The sequence below is a fragment of the Oncorhynchus kisutch genome, linkage group LG8 (assembly GCF_002021735.2).
Source record: "Oncorhynchus kisutch isolate 150728-3 linkage group LG8, Okis_V2, whole genome shotgun sequence".
In the NCBI taxonomy this organism is placed as follows: Eukaryota; Metazoa; Chordata; class Actinopteri; order Salmoniformes; family Salmonidae; genus Oncorhynchus; species Oncorhynchus kisutch.
In genome coordinates this window covers 48,816,270-48,840,178 of record NC_034181.2, presented here as the reverse complement: position 1 = coordinate 48,840,178, position 23,909 = coordinate 48,816,270, and the positions used below count along the sequence as shown (strand labels likewise).

Genomic DNA, 23,909 nt, shown 5'->3' with positions numbered 1-23,909 from the left:
AACCAACTTCACTTGGAATGCTTTTCCAACATTCTTGAAAGAGTTCCCACATATGCTGAGCACTTGTTGGCTGCTTTTTCTTCACTCTGCGGTCCGACTCATCCAAAACCAACTCAATTTGGTTGAGGTCGGGTGATTGTGTAAGCCAGGTTATCTGATGCAGGACTCCATCACTCTCCTTCTTGGTAACATAGCCCTTACACAGCCTGGAGGTGTGTTGAGTCATTGTCCTGTTGAAAAACAAATGACAGTCCCACTATGCGCAAACCAGATGGGATGGCTTATCGCTGCAGACTGCTGTGGTAGCCATTCTGGTTTAGTGTGCCTTGAATTATAAATAAATCACAGACGGTGTCACCAGCAAAGCACCCCCACACCATAACACTTCCTCCTCCATGCTTTACGGTGGGAAATACACATGCCGAGATCATCCGTTCAGCCACACCGTGCCTCACAAAGATACGGCGGTTGGAACCAAAATTCTCCAATTTGGACTCCAGACCAAAGGAAAAACTTACCACCGGTCTAATGTCCATTGCTTGTGTTTATTGGTCCAAGCAAGTCTCTTTTTCTTATTGGTGTCCTTTAGTAGTGGATTCTTTGCAATAATCCGACCATAAAGGCCTGATTCACACGGTCTCCTCTGAACAGTTGATGTTGAGATATGTCTGTAACTTGAACTCTGTGAAGCATTTATTTGGGCTGCAATTTCTGAGGCTGGTAACTCTAATGAACTTATCCTCTGCAGCAGAGGTGACTCTGGGTCTTCCATTCCTGTGGCGGTCCTCATGAGAGCCAGTTCTTGTCTTAATATGGCTGCAGGGGCAGTATTGAGTAGCTTGGATGAAAAGGTGCCCATTGTAAATGGCCAGTTCCTCAGTCTCAGTTGCTAATATATGCATAGTATTATTAGTATTGGATAGAAAACACTCTAAAATATTGTCTGTGAGTATAACAGAACTGATATTACAGGTGAAACCCTGACGAAAATCAAAACAGGAAGTGGCTTCTATTTTGAAAACTCCATGTTCCATGGACAATCCTTTGCTGGATTTAAAGGGATAAGAACCAGATTCCTTTTCCATTCGCTTCCTCAAGGTGTCAACAGTCTTCAGACATAGTTTCAGGCTTTTATTTTGAAATAAATGAGCCAAAACGATGGTGGTCACATGAGTTTTGCTCGGGCAACAGAGTTTGGATAGGTATTGCTTTTCCCTCTCCTACTGTGAAAGACATTTGCGGTTGATATATTATCGGTTATATATTTTAAAAACAACCTGAGGATTGATTATAAAAAACGTTTGACATGTTTCTGTGGACATTATGGAAACTATTTGGAATTTTCGTCTGCGTTGTTGTGACCGCTCTTTCCTGTAGATTTCTGAACATAACGTGACAAACAAACTGAGGTATTTTGGATATAAAAATAATCTTTATGGAACAAAAGGAACATTTGTTGTGTAACTGGGAGTCTTGTGAGTGAAAACATCTGAAGATCATCAAAGGTAAATGATTAATATGATTGCTTTTCTGATTTTCGTGACCAAGTGTACTTAATGTTTTGTCGTGCGATCGATAAACTTACACAAACGCTTGGATTGCTTTCGCTGTAAAGCATAATTTCAAAATCTGACACGACAGGTGGATTAACAAAAGGCTAAGCTGTGTTTTCCTATATTGCACTTGTGATTTCATGAATATAAATATTTGTAGTAATATTTATTGAATTTATTGAACAACTATGCTATTCAGCGGTTGTTGAATAATAAATAGGGCTACCTTCTGTATACCCCCCCCACCCCCACCTTGTCACAACACAACTGATTGGCTCAATGCATTAAGAAGGAAGACATTCCACAAATTAACTTTTAAGAAGGCACACCTGTTAATTGAAATGCATTCCAGGTGACTAACTCATGAAGCTGGTTGAGAAAATGCCAAGAGTGTGCAAAGCTGTCATCAAGGCAAAGGGTGGCTATTTGAAGAATCTCAACACTTTTTTTCCTTAGTCCATATGTGTTATTTCATAGTTTTGATGTCTTCACTATTATTCTACCATGTAGAAAATATATTTTTAAAAATAAAAACCCGTGAATGAGTAGGTGTTCTGAAACTTTTGACCGGTAATGTATATATCAAAAAAGTGATTGCGTTGAATTCTGTTCGGGAAATAAAGATGGACCCAATTAAAAAATGTAGTGGTAATATTTTATTCAGTCCAGAAATTTGTAGGCGGCTCAAATAACCCTGTCCCATAGCCGGAGTAAGTTGTGCCAAGAAGCCACTTTTTTTGGACGGGCTATGTTTTCAAAACTGCTAATTTTTTGAGGGACACACAATATCCTGAAATACACTGAGTATACCAAACATTAGGAACACGCCCCCGCCCCCATTTTTGCCCTCAGAACTGCCTCAATTCATTAGGACATGGTATATAAGGTGTCGAAAGCATTCCACAGGGATGCTGTCCCATGTTAACTTCAAAGTTTCCCACAGTTGTGTCAAGTTGGCTGGATATCCTTTGGGTGGTGGACTATTTCTGAAACACAGAGGAAACTGAAAAAAAAATAGGCTGAATAGCCTAGTTTCACTGCCAAAATTACAATTAAATAACAACACAAATACAGGTCGCCTAGTCAAATAATTAACATCCAATCACATTAACCGCTACTCTCTCGCGATAATTTTACTAACGGTCTATATGTAGCAAAACGTAGCTGCTGCTCATTCCGTTTGCTCGAAAATGGATAAATGGTTAAAAAAAAGTAAGGCCTGCGTCCATAGAGACACATACCAGCTCTACTGGTAGTACTGCTACTACCAGCAGTACTACACCTGCACCTGTCGACTACACAAGTTGTTCTGCTTCCATGAGCACATCCAATGCTAGCATCAGTAATTCTACATTTGTTGCTAGCCCAGCTAGCATGGACACTGACAGTTGTGGATCCGATGCAGCCAAAGAGCTACTGCCCCCTTACCCAGGAAAGCGCCGAACAACAGACAGGGACGTTGGACCATCGAAGAGGCACAAATATTATGAGAACTACATTGATTTGGTGTTCACTTATATTGGGAGTAGTGCCTTTTCTAAGACATGTAGAAAAGCAACAGATACCATTTAATAAGAAGGGGCTAGAAGTGTCTTATATGGTGTGCTACTGAGTGGATAGGACAGGCAAGCCCCATACTATTGTGGAGGACTTCATTATTCCTGCTGCTGCAGATATGGTTGGGACAATGCTGGGGGAAAAGGCCCAAAAAACTATACAGACAATAGATTAATCAAAAAACACTGTTTCACGACGCATTAGTGACATGGCAGGAGACGTCTTGAAACAATTACTGCTTCGCATACAAGCAAGTGAATTCTATGCCAAAATACCAGCAACAGTGTGTGTGAACCTTGTGAAGACTTACAGAAAACGTTTGACCTCTGTCATTGCCAACAAAGGGTATATAACAAAGTATTGAGAAACTTTTGTTATTGACCAAATACTTATTTTCCACCAACATTTAAATTGATTAAAAATCATTCAAATAAATTCATTGAAAATCCTACAATGTGATTTTCAGGATTTTTTTCTCTCATTTTGTCTGTCATAGTTGAAGTGTACCTATGATGAAAATTACAGGCCTCTCTCATCTTTTTAAGTGGGAGAACTTGCACAATTGGTGGCTGACTAAATACTTTTTTGCCCCACTGTATATGCATATTCTATCTGGTCCTGAGAAATAGGCAGTTTACTTTGGGAACGTTATTTTTCCAAACATAAAAATAGTGCCCCCTAGCTTCAAGTGGTTAAGATAATTATTTTCTCAATGTTCATAAACCACTTCAATTAAACTACTCAGTCTGCAACCCAGAGTTTGTAAGATTATGGTTGAATGAAACAGACGGAGGCCCAGCTACAATAGTAAAAAAATGTATTCACGAGAGCGTTCTCCCCCGTTGTACAAAACCATCCATTTTATACTGGCTCCTTAGCACATACCTTCACACACAAACAGTAGGTATCCTACACACATACTGTATCACTACCCAGCCGACAAAGATAAGGGAGACCTTGAGAAGTACTCCCTGTCCTCTCCCAAATCTCTCAGAGGCCTAGCCAGGTTGGCACCGCATTTTGCTCAGACAGTCTGTGTTTTTCCACTACACAGTTTATACTGTTTTACCCTAATTCTGACTAAAACTACACACATCATCAGATTAATAATTTTAGGATTCTAATCAATTTCATACAATTATAAGGTTTCAGAGTGGAATTATTTCATCATTATCTTTCCACATTTAAATTATTTATAAAGGTACTTTCCCAAAATGGTTGACACAAACAACTGGATTTGTTTCCCTTTCATGCCCTGCCTCCAGTCCACTTACCGATATCTGAACAAGAGAGCCTCGACAAAATTTCAACAAGCGGTTCTGTGAAAATGTAATTTAATCAGAAGCCACTGCTATATTTCTGGATAGGGCTGTGCTCAGACTATCCTGCCTTGGCAAATCATGCTGCCCTTTGCAACCAGTTACCTACAGTTGAAGTTGGAAGTTTACATACACCTTAGCCAAATACATTTAAGCTCAGTTTTTCACAATTCCTGACATTTAATCCTAGTAAAAATGATCTTAGATCAGTTAGGATCACCACTTTATTTTAAGAATGTGAAATGTCTAGTTGAATAATAGTTGAATGATGTATTTCAGCTTTTATTTCTTTCATCACATTCCCAGTGGGTCAGAAGTTTACACTCAATTAGTATTTGGTAGCGTTGCCTTTAAATGTTTTTACTTGAGTCAAATGTTTCAGGTAGCCTTCCACAAGCTTCCCACAATAAGTTGGGTGAATGTTGGCCCATTCCTCCTGACAGTCAGGTGTGTAAGGCCTACTTGCTTGCATATGCTTTTCAGTTCTGCCCACAAGTTGTCTATAGGATTGAGGTCAGGGATTTGTGAAACCTTGACTTTGTTGTCCTTAAGCCATTTTGCCACAACTTTGGAAGTATGCTTGGTGTCATTGTCCATTTGAAAGACCCATTTGCAACCAAGCTTTATAACTTCCTGACTGATGTCTTGAGATGCTGCTTCAATATATCCATATAATTTTCCTGTCTCATGATGCCATCTACTTTGTGAAGTGCACCAGTCCCTCCTGCAGCAAAGCACCCCCACAACATGATGCTGCCACCCCCGTGCTTCATGGTTGGGATGGTGTTCTTTGTCTTGCAAAGTCCCCCCTTTTTCCTCAAATCATAATGATGGTCATTATGGCCAAACAGTTCTATTTTTGTTTCATCAAACCAGAGAACATTTCTCCAAAAAGTACGATATTATACTTCCTATGAGCCGGGTTGTGACAAAAACTCACACTCATTCTTATGTTAAATAGATGTATCGTATAATGTGTGGGTGGCAGGCTTACAATGATGGCAAAAAAACATTGGAGAGTGCTCTGACACTGGTGCTAGAGGGGGTACGCAGCTAAAGGTTGACTGTTTAAAGGGGTATGGGACTATAAAAAGTTTGGGATCCACTGATCTACATTGATTAAAGTGGATTTAGCATGTGACATCAAGAAGGGATTAAAGCTGGATTCACCTGTTCTTAATGTTTTGTATACTCAGTGTATATGTAAATTGCCTTCGAAAAGTATTCAGACCCCTTGACATTTTTCACATTTTGTTATGTTATGGATTTAAATAAAATACAAATCTCAGAAATCTCCACAAAATACCCCATAATGACAAAGCGAAAACAGATTTTTAGAGATGTTTGTTAACTTAGAAAAAATGTAAAACAGAAATACCTCATTTACATAAGTATTCAGACCCTTTGATATGACACTCAAAATTTAGCTCATGTGTATCCTGTTTTCAAAGATCATCATTGAGACGTTTCTACAACTTGGACATGATTTGGAAAGGCACACATATATAAAGTCCAACAGTTGACAGTGCATGTCAGAGCAAAGACTAAGCCATGAGGTCGAAGGAATTGTCCATCTGGGGAAGGGTACCATAAAATGTCTGCCGCATTGAAGGTCTCCAAGAACACAGTGGCCTCCATCCTTTTTAAATGAAAGAAGTTTGGAACTACCAAGACTCTTCCTAGAGCAGGCCGCCCAGCAAAACTGAGCAATCGGGGGAGAAGGGCCTTGGTCAGGGAGGTGACCAGGAACCCGATTGTCAATCTGAATGAGCTCTAGAGTTCCCCTGTGGAGATGGGAGAACATTCCAGAAGGACAACCATCTCTGCAGCACTCCACCAATCAGGCCTTTATGCCAGGCCAGATGGAGCCACTCCTCAGTTAAAGGCACATGACAGCCCACTTGGAGTTTGCCAAAAAGCACCTAAAGACTCTCAGACCATGAGAAACAAGATTCTCTGGTCTGATTAAACCAAGATTGAACTCTTTGGCCTGAATGCCAAGCGTCACATCTGTTGGAAACCTGACACCATCCCTACGGTGAAGCATTGTGGTGGCAGCATCATAATGTGGGGATATTTTTCAGTGGCAGGGACTGGGAGTCTAGTCAGGCAAAGATGAATGGAGCAAAGTACAGAGAGATCCTTGATGAAAACCTGCTCCAGAGCGCTCAGGACCTCAGACTGGAGTGAAGGTTCACCTAACAGGACAACAACCCTAAGCACACAGCCAAGACAATGCAGGAGAGGCTATGGGCCAAGTATCTGAATGTCCTTGTGTGGCCCAGCCAAAGCCCGGACTTGAACCCAATCGAACATCTCTGGAGAGACCTGAAAATAGCGGTGCAGCAACCTGACAGAGCTTGAGAGGATCTGCAGAGAAGAAGGGGAGAAACTGTCCAAATACAGGTGTGCCAGGCTTTTATTGTCATACACAAGAAGAATCGATGCTGTAATCGCTGCCAATGGTGCTTCAAAAAGTACTTAGTAAATGGTCTCAATACTTATGTAAATGTGATATTTCAGTTTTTATTTTTCATAAATTAGCAAAAATGTCAACTTGTTTTTGCTTTGTCATTATGGGGTATTGTGTGTAGTTTGATGTAAAAAAAAAAGAAGATTTAATACATTTTAGAATAGGGCTGTAACGTAACAAAATGTGAAAATGTCAAGGGGTCTGAATTCTCTCCGAAGGCACTGTAGATATCTTTGTTAGAAAGAATACTATATTTCTCTTGACTGAGTGATGCTGAATGTAAGATTTGTCTCAACTTCCACCACTCGCCCCTAAATTGCTAATGAAAATAATGTAAGATTTGAAAAACTTAATTTGTTACCATTACGTCACACATGTAGGTGGAGATGTTGAAGAACTTGACCATGAACAAACGATGGATGGTGAGGTAATCAATGTTGATGGCCGCGAGGAGGAGGGGAAAGAAAAGAAGATAGAGAAAGAGGAGAAGGTTCATCACTTAGAAGTAGATGAAGAGGAGGGTGATACCCATGACGTCAAAGATCAAGATGTTGAAGATGGAGAAGACATTGACAATGAAGACAGTTCAGTTGGAGCCAAGACATACACCACCAAAATAAATGTGCCGATCCAAAACCAGTTGTTTCGAGAAGTGGGATCTAATGCCAGTATTGAACTTGGTGATGAAGATCATGAAGATTATGTAAAAGATGAGGAAGAAAACGAGGAGTTGAAACAGTCAATTGATGAATATGAATATATTGATGTCAGTGGAGCTGTAAAGCTTGATGTTCTTGATGTAGTGGCTGACATTGAAGAAATGGCGCAACTTCCTGATACTGATGGAGATTACTCTGAAATCATTGATGATGATGATGATGATGATGAAAACAACAACAACAGTGAGAGCAAGAAAGCTGGTGTCAAACGGAAGATACATGTTCCAATTCCCTTTAAGATGTTTAAAAGACTGGGATCGAAGGCCCACCTTAAAGATGATGGGGAGCACGAGGATAAAGATGACCAAGACAAAGACATCCAATGTGCCAGAGGTATTAATACTAACACATGTATTTTCACCACTTATCTTCTTAACTTTCTGTAGAATGGTTAGCATAACTTATTTATCTTTCTATTAGCTATATTAAACAAGTATTTATTCTTATTTAGCAGCAATGTAGTACATTAGGGCCTATGCAATATGACTAATGATTTGAGATAATACCTTCATGAGGAGTCATCTGTACACTACATGATTTTCAATTCTCTAAATTGCACACCTACATCTAGCACTTATATTCTGTAATGACTTGCAGGACTTGGGACAACTGACATAAATGGGATGACTGACATAGGGGACTCCAGTGGTTGGTGGCTTTGATTACTTGTCTGTAGCCTTTTTATTTAGAACAGAAGCTTATTATATACATTTCGGTATGGAAAGAAGATATTGGACTAAGCCTTGAGCCTATTGAACTAAGCCCCCTCAAGGCTTAGTCCAATATCTACTTTCCGTACTGCCTAAGTTATTCCATCTCTTTTTGTTGAGGCAAACAAATTATAAAATTGACAAATAGATACAATTGATTGATTAACAGTATGTTGAAAACAGTCTCTTTCTGGAACCCTTTGTGTAAGTGGGCTACTTTACCATCTACTGGATTTGACACAATATATTTTGTGAATTGGGCCTTTTTCGAACATTTGGTAAAAACCTGTATGCTACCCAGCCAGCATAGATGTTATCTGCATATGAGAGAATTCTGTGACCAGTGCATCATGTCGTCGATGTGGTGTTTGTCAGTGACAATGTAGATGCCCAGCAGACCAGTGTCACTGTAAGAGGAGTGGAAGGCCTGGAAGCTTTGAGAAAGGGACAGAAATTTACTTGGGTGGTCCAAAATAGGGGAAGGTTGTCAAACTTATTTTTGATGCTTTGGGGAGGGTTGTGTGTTTTTTATTTATTATTGGGCACAGGGAAGGGTAGTGCATTTTCCCCTGGTTTACATTTGCTCTTTTAATTTTAACTAGGCAAGTCAGTTAATAAGAACAAATTATTATTTACAATGACAGCCTAGGAACAGTGGGTTATTAACTGCCTTATTCAGGGGCAGAACAACTGATTTTTACCTTGTCAGCTCAGGGATTCAACCTAGCAACCTTTCGATGAATGGCCCAACACTAACCATTAGGCTACCTGCCACCCCGGTAGGTGGATCAATTGCCCAGATCTGCAATAGGCTAACTAACAATCATACCACACATATGCAATGGAAATGCATTTAACTTGTATTTTTTATTCGGTACATGGGAATTTAACCTAAAAGTTGTTTTTATGTGCAATAATTATTTACATAAGCGCAGACTTTTATCCGCAACAATTCAATTGGATGGAAATACAACTCTGATGGGAAAATGGGCAGATTTTTGAATATTCACATGAAAATCTGTCGCAAATTGAATGGAAATTGAGCATTTTTTGTAACTATTTATGTATAAAAAAAATATATGTATCACAATGGAAATAAGTACCAGACTTAATAGTGCAATCACTTTTAAAACTCTTTGTACTGTGTGTACACTAAGTGCACAAAACATCCTAATATATTTCCTCAGAACAGTCACAATTAGTCGGGGCACGGACTCTACAAGGTGTCGAATGTGTTCCACAGGGATGCTGGCCCATGTTGACTCCAATGCTTTCCACAGTTGTGTTAAGTTGGCTGGATGTCCTTTGGGTGGTGGACCATTCTTGATACATACGGGAAACTGTTGAGCTTGAAAAACCCAGCAGTGTTGCACTTCTTGACACACTGAAACTGGTGTGCCCTGGCACCTACAAAGGTTAAAGGTACTTACTGTAAATCTTTGGTCTTGCCCAATCACCCTCTGAATGGCACACATACACAATCCATGTCTCAAGGTTAAAAATCCATCTTTAAACCTGTCTCCTCCTCTTCATTTACACTGATTTGAAGTGGATTTAACAAGTGACATCAATAAGGGATCATAGCTTTCACCTTGATTCACCTGGTCAGTCTATGTCATGGAAATACCATGGCTTGTACACTCAGTGTATATGTACACTGACCAAAAATAAGTGGACACCTGCTCGTCGAACATCTCATTTCAAAATCATGGACATTAATATGGAGTTGTTCCCCGCTTTGATGCTACAACAGCCGTCACTCTTTTGGGAAGGCTTTCCACTAGATGTTGGAACATTGCTGTGGGGAATTGCTTCCATTCAGCCCTGAGCATTACTGAGGTTGGGCATTGATATTGGGCGATTAGGCCTGGCTTGCAGTCGGCATTCCAATTCATCCCAAAGGTGTTTCGTGGGGTTTAGGTCAGGGCTCTGTTCATCCACACTGATCGAAGGAAAAAAATAAGTTGTCATGCTGAAACGGGAAAGGGCATTCCCCAAACTATTGCCACGATGTTGGAAGCACAGAATAGTCTAGAATGTCATTGTAAGCTGTAGCATTAAGATTCCCATTCACTGGAACTAAGGGGCCTAGCTCAAACCATGAAAAACAGCCCTTGATCATTATTCCTCCTCCACCAAACTTTAGAGTTGGCACTATGCATTCGGGCACGTAGCGTTCTCCTGGCATCCGCCAAACTCAGATTCGTCCGTCGCACTGCCAGATGGTGAAGCGTGATTCATCACTGGTGGTGAGGTTTACACCCCTCCAGACGACGCTTGGCATTGCGCATGGTGATCTTAGGCTTATACACGGCTGCTCGACCAAGGAAACCCATTTCATGAAGTTCCTGACAAACTGTTCTTGTGCTGACGTTAGGTAGTGAGTGTTGCACCTGAGGACAGACAATTTGTACACGCTATGTGCTTCAGCCCTCGGTGATACCGTTTTATGAGCTTGTGTGGCCTACCACTTCGTGCCTGAGTCGTTGTTGCTTCCACTTCACAATAACAGCACTTACAGTTGACCGAGGTAGCTGTAGCAGGGTAGAAATTTGCCGAACTGATTTGTTGGAAAGGTGGCATCCTGTGATGGTGCCACGTTGAATGTCATTGAGCTCTTCAGTACGGCCATTCTACTAACAATGTTTGTCTATGGAAATTGCATGGCTGTGTGCTCGATTTTATACACTTTTATACAGCATATCCACTAAGTTGAAGGGCTGTCCACATACTTCTGCATATATATATATATATATATATATAGATAGATATACAGAGCCCTGACCTAAACCCCACGAAACACCTTTTATTTATATATATATATATATATGATATGTGTTTTTTTACTGACAAATAAAATCAATCAATCCAAACTGTGCATAGGCCATTTGATGAATGGAAAGAGACATCTGTTACAACACACCAAAAAGTGTATATATATCTATATATATAGATATCTATATATCTATATATATCTATATATATTTATATATATATATATATATATAGACATTTGTTTTTTTACTGACAAATAAAATCAATCAATCCAAACTGTGCATAGGCCATTTGATGAATGGAAAGAGACATCTGTTACAACACACCAAAAAGTGTATATCTATATATATAGATATCTATATATATATCTATATCTATATATATCTATATCTATATATCTATATATATATAGATATATATAGAAATTTGTTTTTTTACTGACAAATAAAATCAATCAATCCAAACTGTGCATAGGCCATTTGATGAATGGAAAGAGACATCTGTTACATCACACCAAAAAGTTTAATGACATTAGGAGATTGTCAAGCCAAGCATTCAATACAGGGTAGGCCTATAAAGTAAGGAGGGATGTATTTTCGGTTTGTCGAGATTTTCATTGTTTATTTATTCTGGTGTTGAAATTGCAAACCATATTGATGTGCCGAAGTTGGTGTGCTTTGTTAATTGGTTGTGTGGTGCATTGGCACAGAAACCTGTTGGTGGATTATTCACTGCATAATTTTTATATATTTATAAATATGGCATCAAAACGTTGAAAATCAGATTTCCACCTAGCTGATCATTGTGTGCAGCCGGCTCTGATTGTAGTGTAATGAAACAGGCAGGGAGAGGGAGTTCATCCGTGGTGGTCGGCAAACCCTCAACCTTTCTGTCCCGTAGCCCTTTGTGTCGTGCCACAAAAGCATACTGAATGGGAAAAGTTGATATCCACATTTATAAACACCAGGTTGCTACAGTTGTTATTTGTGGTCGTAAACATTATTTGTATGAGTGGGAAGGGCGTGCAACTTATTTTACAGTACAAAGGAAGGGTCATGTGAAAATATGTTTTGGGTGTGATCAACGTTTTTATTTATCTTCCACTTTATACACTTTATCATGTTACAAATATTATCCGTCATGACAATACAAACAAAACAAACATTTGTACAAACAAAAAAACAAAATATAACTATTTACATACTGTTGTTGTCACGGCTGTTGGAAGGAGCGGACCAAGGTGCAGTGTGGTGAGCGTACATTTCCTTTATTAATCCAAATGACACCAAACAAAACATTAAGCACTACAAAAACAAACCGTGAAGCTCACAAGCAAAGTGCTCCAAACAAAGTCAACCTCCCACAAACACAGGTGGGGAAAAGGGTACCTAAGTTTGGTTCCCAATCAGAGACAATGATCGACAGCTGTCCCTGATTGAGAACCATACCCGGCCAACCACAAAGAAATAGAAGACATAGAACACAAAACATAGAATGCCCACCCCAACTCACGCCTGACCAAACCAAAATAGAGACATGAAAAGGATTTCTAAGGTCAGGGTGTGACAGTTGTCAAGAGGTGAGTGTAGCTTGTGTATTGAAGTCAGGCGCAGAAGAGCAGAGATGAGTGGACAAAGCACTTTACAAAGGCAATCATTTGCACAGAACGCAACTGCGTTACAAAAAAAATGCCCAATGAACCAGTGAGGCATCACAAAGTACAAAAACACAAGTACAAAGTGCAGGCTGCCACAAAGCATGGGATATAAAATAAACCCCGCGCAAACCAGCCATCTATCACATCCATTCTCGAGTGACACCAAATGGAGAGATTGGAGTGGGAATCAGCTTCATCTTAAAATGTCTAAATGGGGTTGCACAACTTTATTGTATAAGCGGGTGTGCTGGGTTAGCCAATTTTCCCAAATGGTATCCCAGTTCAGGTCTTGCCCCAACCTCTCCATTTCACAGTTCCATACTAGAGTGACACCCAATGTAGAGCATTTAACACACAGCAGGGAATCATAAGTGCCATATACAATTTTAGAAATACATTTGTCATTCTTTTTATTTAACCAGGCAAGTCAGTTAAGAACAAATTCTTATTTACAATGACAGCCTAGGAACAGTGGGTTATTTACCTTGTTCAGGGGGAGAACAAACCATTTTTACCTTGTCAGCTCAAGGATTCGATCTAGCAACCTTTCAGTTACTGGCCCAACACTCTAACCACTAGACTAGAAGGGTCAATCCATGTGTGCATTATGTGGGATGTTACTGGGGCTCCAATAGCTTTTGACAAAGCACTAAATTGTAGGTTACGGAACCATGAAAAGCCTGGAAGTGAATATATTTGTTTGAGGTCCTGTAAAGATATTAGCTCCATATCATTATACTGTATATGTCTCGCAAGGTATGCACACCCTTATCCACCCACAATGGATATATTAAAGGCGTAATATTTGTCAACAGGTTATGGTTATGATGTGAAAATATTTTTTACGATGGGGAAATGTTGAACTGTCCCTAATGGTGCATTTGGATTTTGAGTGCTCAACCGACCTCTGAGGTTATACACTGAGTGTACACAACATGTCATAGACTGATGTCACTTGTTAAATCCACTTCAATCTGTGTAGATGAAGGGGAGGGGACAGGTTAAAGAAGGATTTTAAGCCTTAAGACAATTGAGACATGGATTGTGTATGTGTGCCATTCAGAGGGTGAATAGGCAAGACAAAATATTTAAGTGCCTTTTTGAATGGGTAGTAGGTGGGTAGTAGGTGCCAGCAGCACTGATTTGTGTCAAGAACTGCAACGCTGCTTGGTTTTTCACGCTCAACAGTATCAAGAATAGTGTACTACCCAAAACTGAATGTTTTGTACACTCAGTGTAGGTTCTAAAGTTACTTTTCAAATGATGTCATGGTCAGGTTGTATACAAGTTTTGTTAAGGCCTTCTTAGTTACCAGATAAATAATACTATCTCACTAGATAAGAACCAAAATATGATGTCTTTCCTAATCTAATAATCAAATTGACATCTTTACATGTTTCTACAGAAAACCAGTTTACAACCAGAAAATGACGTGCAGTTGTTCTGCATGATGGGAAAATTGCAATATTTAAGTACAATATATTTTTTAAACGGTCTCGTCACACAAAACCATGACACCATGTTACCACCACCCAACCATATCACCTGCTAAATATGCTATTACATTTTTTTGTATAACTAATGCATGCTTTAACTGTCACAACTACCTAATTACCATCACTGTAATGCACTACCTTTCATTTTATAGGAACAATTGCAAAATGTCGTATTTCTTTGTGTGATAGTTCTCAGACAATCCAAGGAGAGGCAAGCAAGAGAAGAAGTAGTAGAAGAGGTAGAAGTAGTCCTTAAAGGTAAATCATGTTTTTTTCTTTTTAATTTCAATTCGGATCTATCTACATCCTTTTTTACAGTTGGGAGGGATTGATGTACTGATGTAATTTGTAATTCAATAATACCCCAAAATAAACCCAAACTTAATTTCCTAATTCCCTGGCTGGCATATGAAGTAAAAACCTACTGTATTTGTGAACATTGTGGGGTGGTTTCCTGGACTAAAAAGTTAGACTTTTCATTGAGTTTGCTTTTTAGGCCAGGACTAGGCTTAATCTGTGTCCAGGAAACCACCAAACAGGAATTGTGCTCTAATTTTACATGAAGAGAAGGAGGCATTTGTTCACAGGATCATGTCTTTACTTACAGCGATGAGGGATGCACAATCCATGAAAGAGGTAGAAAATAAGAAATTGGAGGACAAGACGGAAAAGAAAGAGGAGCAGGCCGAGGAGAAAGCAAAGCCTGAGGCAATGCCCAGTGTGAAGAAAGCAGAGAAGACAGGACCCAAAGGTAAGCTAGGCTTGCAGTACTGTTTGTCTCTATGGCTTCTACCAAATTATAATGGAATTTACATATCTATAGAAAATCAAGCCTTCCTTACATTTACATTATTCTTAACCACAATAAACATACTGTAAGTAGCCTGTGGGACAGTGAATTAATAAGTAAGTAAGCCTTGGACAAGGAACTGTCATTAAATTAATAATTGTCAGTTAGCATTCCCTATATGTAAATAGACTATCTTGGACATACAGCCCTAGCTTCATGTTACACTATGTTACACTATCAATGTTAATCTCATTGCCCTTTGACTATGTGCTGACGACTCCTTTTCCATTACGTATAGCAAGCACATGATGATCCACATGATAGGCTACACTATAGATAGTGGACGTGTGTTATGACGTTGCTTGCTGCTGTGCTTTGAGAGCATTGTCATCTCAGGATAGTTACAATAGTAGTCAATCACCGGCAGGTAATCTTTGCCATTCAGCTGAAAAAGATCTGTACCAACCTTTTGCTATGGAGCTTTTGGAAGGTTGGCGAGTATCATATTTCACTTCCTTGTAGTAATGTTTCTGACAGGTTTCACATTTCCCTATCATTCTCTCAATGTTTCTTTCAGGTCAGTAGACTGTATCCCTTGCTCTCCTTTTGAATTTTTTGGATTCTGAGGTGGCCCTAGTGTATCCTTTCGAGCATTTCCTGTCACAACATCTGCATTTTCTCTTGTCTGAGCAGCAGTCTGTACAACACTGAGTTCTGACCTGACCTGGTAGTATTGTGAACACAAACCTATGGGCCAGCTATGATGTATGTTTGCGTTGACTGTCTGCAGCATTGTGTCTTTTGCTCTCGTCTGTACTCTGTTTTGATTTAGAGTCTGACACAGGAAGAGAATCAGCCATCATATTCACATGAACATCAATATAATCATCTGTAGTGATCACATTACTCACTGTGCTCACTGCGGGTGTTTCATCATGAGTTCTTGTATATTAGGCGACATCACGTTTAGGTTATTTTGATGATGACTATCAATAATGGCTTATGCTCGGTGTTAGCTTTGAAGGTAGGTAAGCTGTAGACCAAACTCTGGAACTTGTCACATCCATTCACCATGCCTAGACATTCCTTTTCTACCTGAGTGTAATGACACTCGGTTTCAGTCATTGTTCTCAAAGCATAGACTACTGGCTTTCAATCTTCTCCTTCCACTTGTAGTGGAACCAAGACAAGGCCATTTTTCCATGCATTTTTCCATTTTCCATATCTTTTGATATCTTTGTTATTTTTATCGGGTCGAAAAAGTTGAGTACTGGCTCTGAGTTAAGTATTGTTTTGAGTGTCTCTTTGCTTGACATCATGGGAAAATCAAAAGAAATCAGCCAAGACCTCAGAAAACAAATTGTAGACCTCCACAAGTCTGGTTCATCCTTGGGATCAATTTTCAAATGCCTGAAGGTACCACATTCAATAGTACAAACAATAGTACACAAGTATAAACACCATGGGACCACGCAGCCGTCATACCTCTCAGGAAGGAGATGCATTCTGTCTCCTAGAGATTAACCTACTTTGGTGCGAAAGGTGCAAATCAATTCCCAAACAACAGCAAAGGTCATTGTGAAGATGCTGGAGGAAACAGGTACAAAAGTATCTATATCAACAGTATAACGAGTACTGTATCAACATAACCTGAATAGCCACTCAGCAAGGAAGAAGCCACTGCTGCAAAACCGCCATAAAAAAGCCAGACTACAGTTTGCAACTGCACATGGGGACAAAGATCGTACTTTTTGAAGAAATGTCCTCTGGTCTGATGAAACAAAAATAGAACTGTTTGGCAATAATGAACATTGTTATGTTGGAGGAAAAAAGGGGATGCTTGCAAGCCGAAGAACACCATCCCAACCGGGAAGCACGGGGGTGGCAGCATCATGTTGTTGGGGTGCTTTGCTGCAGGAGGGACTGGTGCACTTCACAAAATAGATGGCATCATGAGACACCGAAATTATGTGGATATATTGAAGCAACATGTCAAGATATCAGTCAGGAAGTTAAAGCTTGGTCGCAAATGGGTCTTCCAAATGAACAATGACCCCAAGCATACTTCCAAAGTTGTGGCAAAATGGCTTAAGGATAACAAAGTCAAGGTATTGGAGTGGCCATCACAAAGCCCTGACCTCAATCCTATAGAAAATTTGTGGGCGGAACTGAAAAAGTGTGTGAGCAAGGAGGCCTACAAACCTGACTTAGTTATACCAGCTCTGTCCGGAGGAATGTGCCACTTATTGTGGGAAGTTTGTGGAAGGCTGGCTACTCAAAACGTTTGACCCAAGTTAAACAATTTAAAGGCAATGCTACCAAATACTAATTGAGTGTAAACTTCTGACCCACTGGGAATGGGATGAAATAAATAAAAGCTAAAATAAATTATTCTGACATTTCACATTCTTAAAATAAACGGGTGATCCTAACTGACCTAAGACAGGTAATTTTTTACAAGGATTGAATGTCAGGAATTGTGAGAACTGAGTTTAAATGTATTTGGCTAAGGTATTATGTAAACTTCCGACTTCAACTGTACATAAAGCTGAGTGACTCACTCATTCATGGCTTAGGATCAAAATAAATAAGTACCAACATTCTTTCTGATAGTCTAAGAGAGAGATAGAGAACACGAGTGTTAATGAGTTCCGAGAGCCGATCTGTTATCCTTCCATCCTTCCATTAGTTTAATAGCCTGGCTACTGTAGGTGTGAATATCCCACAACAATATCCCCCAAAATACCTCTCATCTTTCTCCTGCAGAGGGGGAGAGGTATAAAGGGATTGATGGGGGGGTTCACGCCCATCGTAAATTATTACGCAGCAGACCAACTCCTCTTTGGGCTCTAATGTGAGAGAGTTTACAGCCCAAAACTATAGAACATCAAATAAATGGACTTTGGGACAACATATTTCATCATCCGAATGGATGGGAATCATGGATGGAATATAAAAATGTATGTCTATTTTATGATGTTATTAAAAGTTAAATGAGGATGTTATAACGAAAACATTGTAACTTGGGGAGTTCATAATGTACATGTGATGAATGCATACTGTGCGTTGTGTAGAAAATATCCAGATGAAAGAGAATGTTTTTGTGATGATGAGGTTTTGATTTTAGTTGTCTAAAGAGATCATAGTAAATGGTGATACCTTGCCTCGTAACTAGCTATGCCCCAGTGAACCAAGAGAGCGCGTCATAAAGACTGAATTGACCCTTTCTACCCTAGGGTATAAAACACGTGAGTTAAGAGTTTACATATAAGTTGACCACGTGCCGCAGCTGAGATCTACGACTTGTCGTGACCCCGAAATGCGACACAAGTGTCACACAGCCAACCTAGACTAACAGAAAACAAGCCCGCACAAAGCAGGCGGGCCCAACAGGCTTAAATAGTCCTGAACCAAAACTCAAACATGAAACAGGTGCAACCAATAAGACATTACAAACAGAAAAGGAAAAGGGGATCGGTGGCAGCTAGTAGACCTGCGACAATGACCGCCGAGCGCCGCCCGAATAGGCAGGGGAGCCACCTTCGGTGGAAGTCGTGACAACAAGGTTGACGAAGAGGACAAAGGAACCTCTTAATAATCAATGCTATGGTTGAGTACTGTATCTAAGAAGGTGAATTCAAGCAGGACCACGCGGTTATTCTTTTCAAGTCACCGGTTGTCTACACAGCCCTCCTACCCACGCTGGGAGCGTAGACATGGCTGATTAGCCTCCGCAGAAGCCCACTCTCACAGAACTGGGACTTTCAGTCTCCAATATGGGCCTACTTATATAATGAATATGAAATCGGAGGGCAGAAAGGATTACATTTTAAAGCATTAGACCTCTCACTAAAGGCGTCAGTCATACAAAAGTTATACTTAAATCCAAACTGGATGGAGATTATAAGACTACATGGCCATAAAGGCTAGATCATTTTTCAAGCATTCATAGATGACTAGTAGGGTCAAATAATATAAACAGTGGTTATAGAGGGTGCGATTGGTCAGCACCTTTGGAGTAAATGCCAGTTGGCTTTTCATAGTCAAGCATTCAGAGGTCAAGACAGCATGTGCGTGTGCGTGCGCATGTGCGTGTGCATGTGTGAGAGAGAATATCGAAACACACTCAGTAACACGTGGAATATAGCAATATGAATGTCAGTTTAATATGCAGTGCAGATCACCTCCTATTACACTTCTCAGAGTTTTAAGAATTGTGTGTGTTCAATTATTTGTGGCATTTATAGCATACTGATGATAGAAGCAATAAGATTTGAAGCAATAACCTACCCGCGTGTGGTCAACTATTTCAGCACCATTTCGCGCTGCTCTGAGACAAGCATGGGGACTGGTCTTGATAATTCGATTTTTATTTTCACTGTATCTCTGTTTGGGTATTGGTTGGACGACAATTAGGTTGTGGAAATGTTAGGATAATTTTGCTTTTAGTACTGTAGCCTTCTCCCGACAGGTCACATTGTACAGCACCATATTTTCCTAATGGAAATCCTGTGTTTCGTTTTCATTGTTCTTGGAACAGAAACACCATAATATTAATCAAATTAATTAAGCAAAATTTCTTAAAATAGAAGAAGAGAAGAGATCAACATCCGACGAGCTTCTCCTTCACGTCTCTATGGATTAAAATGACAATTTTAATACTATGTTCTTACTTAAATTCTCTAGTACAGCCAATATTTTAAAAAGTCATACACTTCTCAAAGATGCCCAACTAGCACTAAAGATGCCAAACTAGCACTAAAGCATTAATGGCAACAATGGCTGACATTTAAATAACGTGCCATAGAATTCAGAAGCTTCAAAAGCCATGACATTATTTTGACAGAATTTTACAAGTTGTTTAAATGCACAGTCAACATAGTGTATGTAAACATTTGACCCACTGGAATTGTGATACAGTGAACGATTAGTGAAATATTCTGTCTGTAAACAGAATATTTTTTTTTTACCTTTATTTTACTAGGCAAGTCAGTTAAGAACAAATTCTTATTTTCAATGACGGCTGGGTTAACTGCTTGTTCAGGGGCAGAACGACAGATTTATACCTTGTCAGCTCGGGGATTCGAACTTGCAACCTTTCGGTTACTAGTCCAACGCTCTAACCACTAGGCTACCCTAGAAAAATGACTTGTGTCATGCACAAAGTAGATGTCCTAATCCGACATGCCAGAACTATAGTTTGTTAACAATACATTTGTGGAGCGGTTGAAAAGTGAGTTTTAATGACTCCAACCTCAGTGTATGTAAACTTCCGACTTCAACTGTAGGTCTAATTGTGGAATTGTTAGATTACTTATTGATATTGCTGCACTTGTCGGAACTAGAAACATAAGCATTTCGCTGCATTCGCAATAACATCTGCTAACCATGTGTATGTGACCAATACAATTTGATTTTATTACTCATGTCATGAGTATATTCTGTATTCTATTTATTGTACTCTATCTTAGTCTTATTTCCATTCCTTTATTTAGATATGTGTGTATTGTTGTGAAATTGTTATATATTATTTGTTAGATATTACTGCACTCTTGGAGCTGGAAACTCAAGCATTTTGCTACAGCCGCAATAACATCTGATAAACGTGTATGTGACCAATACAATTTGATTTGATCGCTTGAAAGAAGTTCTCAGAGGCCAATTTGATCCCAAATGTGGCTGACCGGCTCAATTCGGTCTTATGTAGCATAATTTGAAATAGTGTTTTTTACATTGGATAAAAGTAGAGACTAAGAGCTAAAAATGTCAAATCATACACTACAGTTGAGGAACAATGGGAAAGTAATTCTGCTTTGAAAGTTGATAATCTTGTAACCTCACATCTGAGAAAGTGGGCCTTGAATATTTTGGTACCAACTGGAGAGCTCTTCTTTGTCTACACCCATCCAGCATCGTTCACACCGCTTTAGCACCACCCATATCTTTAAGGATTCACATGTGACACTATGTACTAAACAACCAAATATTACAAGACTAAAGGCTGGTTTATACTCCGGGTGCGTTCGTAAATTTAATCTGGAGTGCCAGTGTGCTCTCGACGTTCGTAAACATTTCGCTTTCGAGCGTTCAGAGCGCACACGAAAAGTAGGGTTGATCCCAGCGTTCTGACCTAACAACAGCAGTCCATGACCCAAGCTAACTGGCTAACGTTGGCTATCTTACTTGCTACTTCCAGACACAAATGAGATAACAGCTCACTCTGACCATTTTCCTCACCCTTGCAGAGCTGGTTAGGCTGTGTTTATGTTATCCAGAGCATTGGTGACTGCAACTGTACTGCTGGCAACAATTTTATTAAGCTTTTTTGCCAATGTTTACTGACACCGGCCATATTCAACGGGTGTTGAGCGTTCGTAAATTTGTCAGTTATTCTGTGCTCTGCCACACTCAGATGAGACTGCTCTGAAATTGGAGTAGATAGCCAGAGCGAATTTAGCAGCTAGGTCTATTGACATTTGTCGCAGTGACATAATAAACATTCTATTGAAATAGTGTCTTGCATAGTGAAGTCTTTTGTTTAGAAATGTAGCTAGCTAGCTAAACAATGAACCATAATCCCAACTCATAACTTTACTACCCTGCATGAATCTGCAGGTAGCTAACTAACCAGGTTCAATGTTAGCTCGCTAACATTAGGCTATAACTTGAAATGAAAACAACTTTCTGACTAAATTAGAAACGTGTAATATCTAAACACGTAGCTAGCTAGACTCTCTTACACGTATACATGGATGGACGCTTCTCCCTCTCTGTCATTGATGCCATGGTTTTCCCTTAGTTTGAAGATGTAATCCAGAGAAAGGTGTTTTATACAACAGCCTGTGTTTTCTCTTTTCGACTCTGTCTGCATGTTTGCAATCAAACGCCAGATTTTTCTCCATCTCCTTAGCTATCATACTCTAATTCCACTGATTTCTAAACTCGGTGGCTAAACCAAATAGGCTCATAATTGAACAATTTCATTCGTATTTACAGATGGCATACAAGTTTGTTATTAAAGGCACAGGAAAGCTCACGTTCCAGAAGGCATTTCTGCCAAAACAAACACATTTTGATAAAGAAATAAAGATTACGTTCAAATGGCGCTCCTGTGAAGTAGTGAACCACGACATACGCCTAGTTTCCCGAAACGAGTCACAAATGGTAGCATTTAAAAAAAATGTTTTGTTGGAGCATTGATTCAATCAAATAATTGTACAAAGATGTGGGCTTCATTTTTTACATACTGTATATGAAAACAACGGACATCAAACAAAATGGAAAGATCACAGACCTCAAGCAATAAAAATAAGAAAGAAAATAAAGTCCACCCACCACCTTCCCAAAATGGCACCCGAATGAGTCCCCCGCCCCTTCACTCCCCCTCCCAACCACCCTGCATCCTCTCTCCCTAGCCCATGCAAAAATCGCTGAAGTTGGAGACTTTTATCTCCCTCACCAACTTCAAACATCAGCTATCTGAGCGGCTAACCGATCGCTGCAGCTGTACATAGTCTATTGGTAAATAGCCCACCCTTTCTCACCTACCTCATCCCCATACTGTTTTTATTTATTTACTTTTCTGCTCTTTTGCACACCAATATCTCTACCTGTACATGACCATCTGATCATTCATCACTCCAGTGTTAATCTGCAAAATTGTAATTATTTGCCTACCTCCTCATGCCTTTTGCACACATTGTATATAGACTCCCCCTTTGGTTTCTACTGTGTTATTGACTTGTTAATTGTTTACTCCATGTGTAACTCTTTGTTGTCTGCTCACACTGCTATGCTTTATCTTGGCCAGGTCGCAGTTGTAAATGAGAACTTGTTCTCAACTAGCCTACCTGGTTAAATAAAGGTGAAATAAAAAATAAAAATAAATAAATAAATACACACCCACCCATCACACGTCAGCTTTGTGAAGAAGTTTGCTCTTGACATCTAATTTGCGATTTCTTCTAGTTTTAGGATCTGTCGTGTTCTCGTTTTATGTTGCATTCAAGTCCTTAGCATCCATACATATTCTTAGTTCACCATTATTTTTCTTTACAAAGTCCCTTGACTTTGGGGGAAAAATCCATTGCTGACATCTTGTCCAACTCTTAAGGTGCACAAGCAGGAGTGCTGGTACTCTCCGTGGAGCATGAACCACGGGCTGTGCGTCATCCTTAAGCTGGGTCTTGAACATTGGTTCCTCCTTTAAAAGTTGTGAGCTTGCACCACAGGACTTAGAGGTACTCAGCGTCACGGCTTCATTGCTCCAGACCACCACAAGAGGGAGTTAGAGCACTCATTATTTTGGGACCCAATGTTTTTATATGACCATATCGAGTGGTTCCAATGACGAATTTTGACGTGAGCTACCCTTGCCTTGTGGCGTTCTTCAACAAAGATGGCTGACAAAACATTAAGGTGGAACCAGATGTAAGTTATTATAACGTCAAAACGAGTCAAGCTAAAAAATTACAATTGAGAGGAATATGTTAGTTAATGTAGAGACAAACGTTTTTGCATATTTTTTTGTCATACGGAAATTGCAAATTATCCAAGTTATCTGACTAGCTAACATTAGCCAGCTAGCTAGTGTTAAGATAATTAATTAATGAAATGAATAATTTGTGTTTAATGTTTTAGGAACTCCTGAGAAAACCAGGCTGTTGTCTTGAGAAACAGTGGATGTAAAGAAAAGAGTTCCTAAAACATTAAACAACACAAATGACATATTCATTCTCTTAACACTAGCTAGCTGGCTAATGTTAGCTAGTCAGATAACTTGGATAATTTGCGATATTCGTAGATTCTTTACATCCACTGTTTCACAAGACGACAGCCTTGTGAAACAGCTAGCTAAATA

The 23,909-nt window shown here is 39.6% G+C and overlaps 1 protein-coding gene across 50 annotated transcripts in view; it reads left to right on the top strand.

The window, feature by feature from the left end:
• Positions 1-23,909, top strand: part of si:ch211-266g18.10 (titin) — a 149,038-nt gene that overhangs the window by 29,424 nt on the left and 95,705 nt on the right. For 48 of the 50 annotated variants that reach the window (XM_031830481.1, XM_031830508.1, XM_031830522.1 and 45 more), the window contains 3 exons: positions 7,283-7,954; positions 14,449-14,517; positions 14,867-15,010. In XM_031830481.1, the coding sequence (XP_031686341.1) occupies positions 7,283-7,954; positions 14,449-14,517; positions 14,867-15,010 (885 nt within the window). The remainder of the gene's footprint in view (positions 1-7,282; positions 7,955-14,448; positions 14,518-14,866; positions 15,011-23,909) is intronic. The other 2 variants (XM_031830529.1, XM_031830528.1) reach the window with 1 other exon arrangement.